General features: G+C 53.0%; 1 protein-coding gene across 1 annotated transcript; it reads right to left on the reverse strand.

The window, feature by feature from the left end:
* Window positions 1–5,366: 5,366 nt before the first annotated feature.
* Window positions 5,367–8,057, reverse strand: HOXC8 (homeobox C8). Its single transcript, XM_006756949.2, has 2 exons — window positions 7,552–8,057; window positions 5,367–6,199 (listed from the first exon to the last, which is right to left on the reverse strand). Exons 1-2 carry the CDS (start codon window positions 7,985–7,987, stop codon window positions 5,907–5,909), a joined length of 729 nt encoding a protein of 242 aa, XP_006757012.1. The 5' UTR covers window positions 7,988–8,057; the 3' UTR covers window positions 5,367–5,906.
* Between the last annotated feature and the right edge of the window lie 6 nt (window positions 8,058–8,063).

Genomic DNA, 8,063 nt, shown 5'->3' on the forward strand with positions numbered 1-8,063 from the left:
AGACCCGCCGCTGCCGTCCTTATCTTGAAACCGCCACCCAGCCACGGACCATTAGTTACATATTTGAACCAATAAGGAAACACTTACCGGGCGCTGCTGTCACTCTCCCTCTCCCTCTCTCTCCCTCTCTCCCTCTCTCTCCCTTTCTCGTCTTTCCTCATTCTGTGCCGCTGCCGAGCCTGTCTCAGCTCCACACACTCATATATACTTTATATAAATTTTAAAATAAAAAAAATAATCCTAATAACCAAAAAGCCAAATAAAATTAAGGGGAGTTGCAAGAAGGAGGCAGGCGGGAGCGCCGCGGGGAGGGGCGGGGAGGCATCTGCAGCTCCAGCCTCCACTCCCGCGCCGCAGTCCTCCTCCCCTGGGGGGCCGCGGTCCGGAGGGGAGAGAGGTGCCCCCCGCTCCTGCCTCTCCCCCTCCCCCCTCCCCAGGTGCCCCCAGCTTCCGGCGACTCCACCTGGGAGGGAAAAAATTAAATGGGGGGGGGAGAAAATAATTATTAATCAGATTAATAAAAAAAAATACTGCTAATGAAGGGAGCGCCCAGCGCAGGTTTCCCTGGCAATGGTTAGGCTCTTACGGGGAGGACTGTTCTGAGGAGCGCTCCGAACGGACAAACCACAATAAAAAGTTCACGTTCATGGATGGAATCCACATGACTTCTTGTGGCCAATCCAACTTGTGAGTCGATCGTAAACTTTTATTACTCAGCTGTAAATTTTCTGCAAACAACCGGGAATGCGATGCATTTGTGTAGCGTGTGCAAATGGGCGCCGCGGTCGCCATGTTTACCCAATTCTCTCCGAGAGGGAGCAGCCCCCGACTCCCACCGCACCCCACCCACCGCCTGCGCCCCCAGGGCCCGCGCTCCGGTCGGGTCGGTCGGGCGCAGGAAGGGCGAGGGGGATGCGAGAGGAGGCAAGGAAGGGTTCTGGCGCTGAGTCGGCTGTCTCCCTGTGCCATGCCGAATTTTAAATATTTTCCTTAATAAATGGGTTATTAAGGTTGGTTCTGGGGAACGAAGCTTTGCAAAGGTTTGTGACATTGGGGTAGTGAGGGCTGGCAGGGTGAAGGGTCTGACAAGGGATGTGCTCCTTACCCCAGCCTTTTTTTTCCTGGTAAGTGAACAACATCCCTCCCAATGGGGTGTCTGGGCAGCCCCCCACTGCACCCCAGACAGGAACGGGAGGGGCAGGCCTGAACTGAGGTGTCTGCAGAGCCCAGAGGGCTTAGACTGGCCCTGGGCAGTCCTGCAGAGACAGCAGGAGGGATGAGAATTGGGAGCCGCTTCTAGAACCCCCAAAGCACCTCTCATCCCCAGGTTCCTTTTTCAAAGAAAATACATTTCCCCCCAAGACTACCCCTATTGTCCAGTCTTCTCAATTCCAAGGTTGAGATGGCAGCTACTCCCAGTCTTTTTAGAATTAAAAATAAAATGAAGGCCCAAGATCTTGGTTCCCACTTCTTTTTCCTTTAGGTGCAAGGCAGTTTGAAGCCCTTTCTGTCTTGTCTGGTAGCCCACACCCGCCTGCCTTTTTCAGAAAAATTCTCTGCGTCCTGGCAGCTGAGACACACCTTGGAGACATTGAATAAAGAACCTCATCCCTCCCTAAAGTCCACCTTCGCCACTAAATTCTGAGCACCCGAGGCACCCCCACCCTTCTCCAGACCCCAAATTCTGGCGATGTGTCCAGCGTGGGGGCTCAGAATAAAGTCCCCATAGAGACTAGTTGCCCATCAGTCATCGCCCCATCACTCTTCCCACAGCTGGAGATTTGAAGGCCCCAAGCTCTCCCCTTGGACCCACACGAGTTGGCTTGGGGACTCCCAGGGCTGGGTGCCCTACCCCAACCAACAGGGGTCCCTCATCCCCTCCCCACGCTTCCCGCACAGAAGTGAAGCAGTTCCCTCCGCCGGATGCAGGGACCTCGTTTCTTTTACAAACCCACCCATAAATTTTATAACAGGTAGTTAAAAATTACAACAAGGAAGCGCTGGCCCAGCTTTTCACAATGGGCCACAGGGAGAAAGGGCCAGCCCTGCGGGCAGCTCGCCGGAAATTTTACTTCTAGTCTGTGACACAACCTGTCCCGAGTTCGCTCTAATTGGGGCGGGGGAACTTCTCCAGCCGCTGGCGCAGCTCATTGGGAAGAGATGAGGATGGAGAGGCCAATCCACTCTCCCGGCCCGGGGTCCAAGGAGCCGTGTAGGACATTCAGCACCCGCTTCACCTCCCACCTTCCCCATTCCCTGTAGGCCCGCACCTCCCCTGGCTTCAGCGATGAAGTGGGAGAGAGAGCGAACGTGATGAGGAATTTTTTAAATCCAGAGAAACGAATTTGCCCCCCAACTTAATAGCTGCATTATCCCGTCTCTACGGTTGAGATTAGAATAATAAATTCAAGGCAAAATGAGGGAGATGCTTCAACTCAGCATTTTGAAAGATACTATTTTTCACAAATCACAAATCGCTTTCGGAAGCCACTTTGATTGGTTAATAAAAAAGTAAAGAATGGGAGCGAGTTCTAACTGCCGCAGCCGAATGGTCCCCATTCCCGTAATGGGACGGCGGGAGCGTTAGGGAGACGCGCTTCTAAAAAGAGCGCATCCTGCTCGCAATTAAATTCCCCCATAAAACGGGTTTTACCTCCTCTTCTCTCCAAACGAGAAAACGGAGGCGGCGGGCAGAAGGGGTGGGGGAGTGGGTGCTGCAAGAGGGGGCGGCTCGCGCTCTGGAGGTCTGGCCCACGTCTCTAGCGACACCCGCTCCATCTGCACCCCGCCCTGCGACGCCCGGCTGGGGCCACGGGCATTGCCGAGCTGGGCCAGGGATGAATGGGACGTTTGGGGGAAACGAGGTGAGAGCCTTCCGAGCCACTTAGTGCAGGGTTCAACCCACTCAGCTCCTGGACCAGCGGTCTTTAGTAATAGCCTTCATAACTCCACAGTTAAAAATGAAACAGCCCTCCGCCAGCTCCCCGAGTCTGGAGAGGATGCGCGCGCGTGGGAAGGCCTGGGGTGGGAGCTCAAGGCTGTCTTTTAGGGCTGTCCTGGCGGATAGCGGTGTCTCGCGCAGCAAACCGGGTTACCTGGCCGGCTCTGTAGCCCTCCGTAGGGACCCCAGGTTCCGAACGATTTCCCCCAGAGCCGCTCAAAGCTGTTCCTGGCTGCCCCCAGCGTGGGCTTTCAATCCGCACCCTCTCTCGCACCCTCTCAGGCTGCAGTAGTTCCCTATCCACGATCCCCGACTCAATCCTATTTTCAGGATCACTTTGCGTGGGAGCCAGGACACAGACGGGGTGGAATTACACAAAGCAAGAGTTGGCCTGGGCCTAAGTCTGGGAAAATCATTGAGAGAGAGAGAGAGAGAGAGAGAGAGAGAGAAAGAGAGAGAGAGAGAGAGAGAGAGACGCACACACGCCTCTGGCTTCAAAATATTTCAGTCTTTGGGGATCTGGTTTTTAAGAACAGAAGATCTCATCCCCTCCCCTTTCCCCCTCTCCTGACTGAGCCAGATGACTTGTATCTCTGGAATTTGGTATTATTTGACCAGAATCTTACTGGCATAAACAGATTTCTCTAAGACCCCCCCCCCCCCAGGGAAGAGTGAGAAACCGCTTTGCCCCACTGAGTCCCTTTATTTTGGAGAATGAGGAGTTCAATGAAGACTCCTTACCCTACTGTGGCTGAGAGGAGGGACTGTGCACTCAGCAGGCCTGTCCCTTCTCCCCAGGCCAATGGCCTGCACTGTGAGGGCAGGGCAGGGCAGGGCAGGGCAGGCTGCCCAAATGCCAAGGTGAAGCCTGGACTGGGCGTGAAACAACTAGAGCAGAGGCTGGAGTAGGAGCAGGTGGGTTAAGTGAGTGATGGCTCTGTGCTGACTGAATTTGAATTTCAGAATGTGGACCCACTCTGCTTGGTGTACCAGCTCACTCACTTTCCCCTTCTTCTCGCTGGCCCCCCAGGCTTAAGCTTCCTCATGCTTAGGCACCTTCCAGCCAAGTCCTCCAGGCTGCCTTGAGCCTCATATTTTCCCCATCCTGTTCACTGTTCTAGTGGTGGGTGCTGGCCGCCCAGGGTTGGCCATGAGGGGCATGTGGCGATCAGAAAGAACCTCAATGCTTCTTCTCAGCCCCAGCCCTGGAAATAAAAAGCCTAGCTTTGGGAAGGGCATGGGAGCAGATTCTTTGTCTGGGCCCAGCCCAGGGCTGAGGAGGAGTAAGGTGGATAAGTGGGGAGATGCTTTCTCCCCACTGGGATCCTGGCATCCAGAAACCCACTTTGTTTGGAGCCAAGGTTTTCCCAAGAGCATACTGCTCTTCCTCCTCCTCTTCATCTCCCTCCTTTCACCTGCCCTCCCAGCCCAGCCTGTCCTCTACACTCTACATGAGCTCCACCCCTCACACCCCAAAGCCAGGTCAATGGAGGAGACTTCTTCCAGAGTGTTACGGAAAAAGGATGAGGAGGAGAAGAGGGGCAGGTCATGGGGAGGGGGTTTTGGAGAAAGAAACAAGTCATTCCAGATTCACATATTTTTCTCCTTTTTTTGAATTTTTATTATGACTCACGTATACAATACAAAGTACTTGGACCAGGAACAGGGCTGCCGGGACACAAAATCTACATTCATAGCTGGACGTAAAGACAAATGACCAAAAATTATTATTATAGATATATTTTAACGTTTTTTTTTCCTTTCGAGCACATTGCATAAACAGAGAATTCAAGACAGAGTTAACTATACATTCAGTGCAATTTAGTTCTACTCTACTGGGGTTAGAAGCACAATAAAAGCGCACAGGACCGGCGAGCTAGGCAGTCTCAGTTGTTGGGTTTTCTTAGTGAAATAAGCAGCAACAAACGACAACAAAACCGCATTACGAATACTCTCAAAGCAGGATTTCTTTCTATAGGTAGTGATAAAATACGTTGGAGGTTTTTTTTTTCATTTTAAAATTTTTCTCTTTTTTTCTCCCATATTAGGATTTCTAAAAATTTCTCTTTTTTATTTTTCAAGATTATTGCAGGTTCCCTTTAGGTAGTATGTTAAAGATATCAGCATTATTATTATCAGTATTATTATTATCAGTATTATTATCAGCATTATTGTTTTCATGATTATGGTGATTTCTGAGCACTAACACTAATGCAGCTCAGAGGAAGCTAGGCCCAACAACAGAAATCAGACAGCGAAGGGGAGGGGAGGCATGGGCCTGAGTGACCATGGGATGACTAGGTAGGATTTTCAGCAACTGCAGGTTCCTGTCTACCCTCTGGAAAGGGTGGGGATGGGGGGTGGTCTTCTTAATGGGGGGAGGGGAGCCCCAGAAAGGGAGAAGGAATATTCCTTGCTATCACCTTTTTATTTCTTTAAACATTTCCCCTTTTCCTTTCCTTCCTTCCTTCTTTCCTTTGAAAAGAAGTAAATCTAATAGTCTAATCCTAGCATAAACACAAAGCCATGAGTCTTCTTGATTTTAAGGGGGGCTCCCCTCTAAAATAAATACCAAAGGAGCAGGGAGGTGGGAGTGTGGCAAGAAGGGGCGAGAGGGGGCAAAGAGGGCAGGTCTCAGACCTTACAATCCTGGCTGGTCTCTGAAGGGTGGGGGTAGGGACAAGTGTGTGTGTGTGTCCGGGCAAGGACTGAGACAGAGATTCCGAACTTTCCGCTGTGTCTCAGTCTCCCCCCTCCAGCCCCCCAACAAATAAAGATGGGGGAAGTCCAAAGGTAATAAAACCAGAACTGCAAGTATCTGACAGGTAGTTAGAGTTGTGAGTGTCATTCTATTCTCTATAAAAGCAAATGACAGTCGTAAACTTCTCAATTTATCCGCTACCATAAAACGAAACTTCAAGGGAGTTGCTAAAGGGGTGTGTGTGGGGGGGTCTCTCTTTTTTGCTTAGTCCTTGTTTTCTTCCTTTTCCTCCTCTTCTTTCTCCTCTTCCTCGTTTCCTTCTTCCTCCACCTTCTCCTCATCTCGGGCTCCGGGCAGTTTATCCTTGTTGTTCTCCTTTTTCCACTTCATCCTTCGGTTTTGGAACCAGATCTTCACTTGTCTCTCAGTCAGTCCCAGGGCGTGAGAGACTTCAATCCGGCGCTTTCGTGTCAAATAAGGATTAAAGAGAAACTCCTTTTCTAGTTCCAAGGTCTGATACCGGCTGTAAGTTTGCCTTCCGCTGCGCCGCCCGGGAGCTGGACAGAACAGAACCCCAGTCTTGTTATGTTTGGGTGGGGGCTCAGCTTTCCCCTGCCATTCTTTCTCCCCTAAAGTCCTCCTTCCGATCTCCCAGTCCCCCTTCCTCCCGCAGAACAGGCAAGGGCAGATGGGCGAGAGCAGGCAAGGGCAGGAAAGTTTGGGAGCTTGTTTTGGTTTGCTTCACCTTGGGAGGTGGGTGAGGTGGGGGCTGGAAGGGGGTCTGTCTGGAACCTGGGAATGGCAGGGGCGGGGGTGGGGGTCCCTGCAGGGTACTCCCGGGCCTGCAGTCCCAGGAAAAGGGCCTTTGCAGCTTTGTTTACAAGTGCAGAGTGGCATTTGGCGAGCAGGGCTGGGGACAGTCTGTTTCCCCCAAAAAAGGAAAAAAGGTCTGGGGGTGAAGAAGAGGGGCTTTGCTCACTGTCTCTTCATCAAATCTCTCTGACTAAGGCTTTGCCAGGAAGGAAAATAATTGATCTCCTGGAATGTATCACTGCTTGGCCTGATTGCTAACTGGAGACCAGCAAATAAATCACGGGCCATCCCCGCTGGAACTTGTCGCTTTCTCGCTTCCCCTTTTACTTCGAAATTGGGCCAGGAGGGGCCACCCTTTGAGGGGCACATGACCTGCGTCACTCTTAGGGTCTCCAGGAGATTCAACTAGCCTTTGACTGGGGGTAGGTTGGTTAGGCTCTCCAGGACCTCAGAGCCCTCCAGTCCATATGGTCCCTCCTAAGAGCACTCTTCTCTCCTCTCTGGCTTCCTCTCTTCTCTGCAATGGAGGGAAGTACAGCGAAGTTGGGGTAGTGGCCCCAAGGCCAGCTCTCTGACAGAAGGCAGGGGGTGCCCCCAGAGAGCCAGAGCACCTGTTCTTGGGGTCTTACCACCCTCTGGCCCAGACAGGGGAGGGGGACAGGGGTCTCCCTTCACCCCAGGAAAGCCTGCCCACTGTCCTGGACGAAGGCTCTGTGCCTTATGGAGACCCTGATTGCTCCAAAGGCTGATAACCCCAGGGTCCGCAGGCCCCTTCCCAGCCACCTCACCAACTTTGATCTTAGAGATGGTAAGAGGGAGAGACGGACAGACAGACAGAGGTGAGAAAACGATTTTAACCCTTTGCACCCAGACACCACCTTTTCCCCTTCGCCCCAGTCCCCCCAATATCCCAGGCAAGCCCCGTGCCTCACCCCCAGCTGAACCTCCCAACCTCCAGAAACCCACTCAGGCACCTAGGCGGGGCCGGGGAGACCCCAAAGCCAGGAAGGAAAGCCAGGACAGACAAAAAGGAGGCAAGGGAGGGGGAGACCCCGGAGCGCGGGAGACCGAGGGGGAAAGAGAAAAGGCTTCTCACCGTGGGGTCTCATCCATGGAAACATGAGGCTGGGAGACGAGTTTTGATTTAAGTGGCCTTGTCCTTCGCTACTGTTAGTGTTGGCGGAGGATTTACAGTCGGGATATTGCACCACGCTCGCCTCTTGCTGAGCCCCATAAAGGGACTGTCTGGGGAGCGCCTCGTAGCCATAGAATTTGGAGGCGTCTCCGTGGCAGCTCAGCGAGCACGGGTTCTGCTGGTAGCCCGAGTTGGAGATGCCCGAGGTGCCGTGGTGGAAGAAGTCTTGGACGTGGTGCGAGGCGTGCTGGAAGCCGGGCGCCGAGCCGCCGGGCCCGTACACCAGCGCATGGCTCCTGCCCACGCTCTGGGGGAACCGGCAGTCGTAATAGGCCGGTTCCAGGGACTCGCCGCCTTTGTATTTGGAGAACAGGGGGTTGACGAAGTAGGAGCTCATGCTGGGCACATGAAAACCCGCCGCCCCCTCCCCTCTGGCTCGAGACTCCCCCGCCCGGTACCCCCGAAACTCCCCT

Source organism: Myotis davidii, unplaced genomic scaffold, assembly GCF_000327345.1.
Source record: "Myotis davidii unplaced genomic scaffold, ASM32734v1 scaffold233, whole genome shotgun sequence".
NCBI lineage: Eukaryota > Metazoa > Chordata > Mammalia > Chiroptera > Vespertilionidae > Myotis > Myotis davidii.

Excerpts from the sequence above, each read along its gene's own strand:
- HOXC8 (XM_006756949.2), bottom strand. The coding sequence starts at position 7,987 with ATGAGCTCCTACTTCGTCAACCCCCTGTTCTCCAAATACAAAGGCGGC. Across the intron at positions 6,200-7,551 it reads TCCATGGATGAGACCCCACG|CTCCCGGGCGGCGCAGCGGA; the intron begins GTGAGAAGCCTT and ends TGTTCTGTCCAG.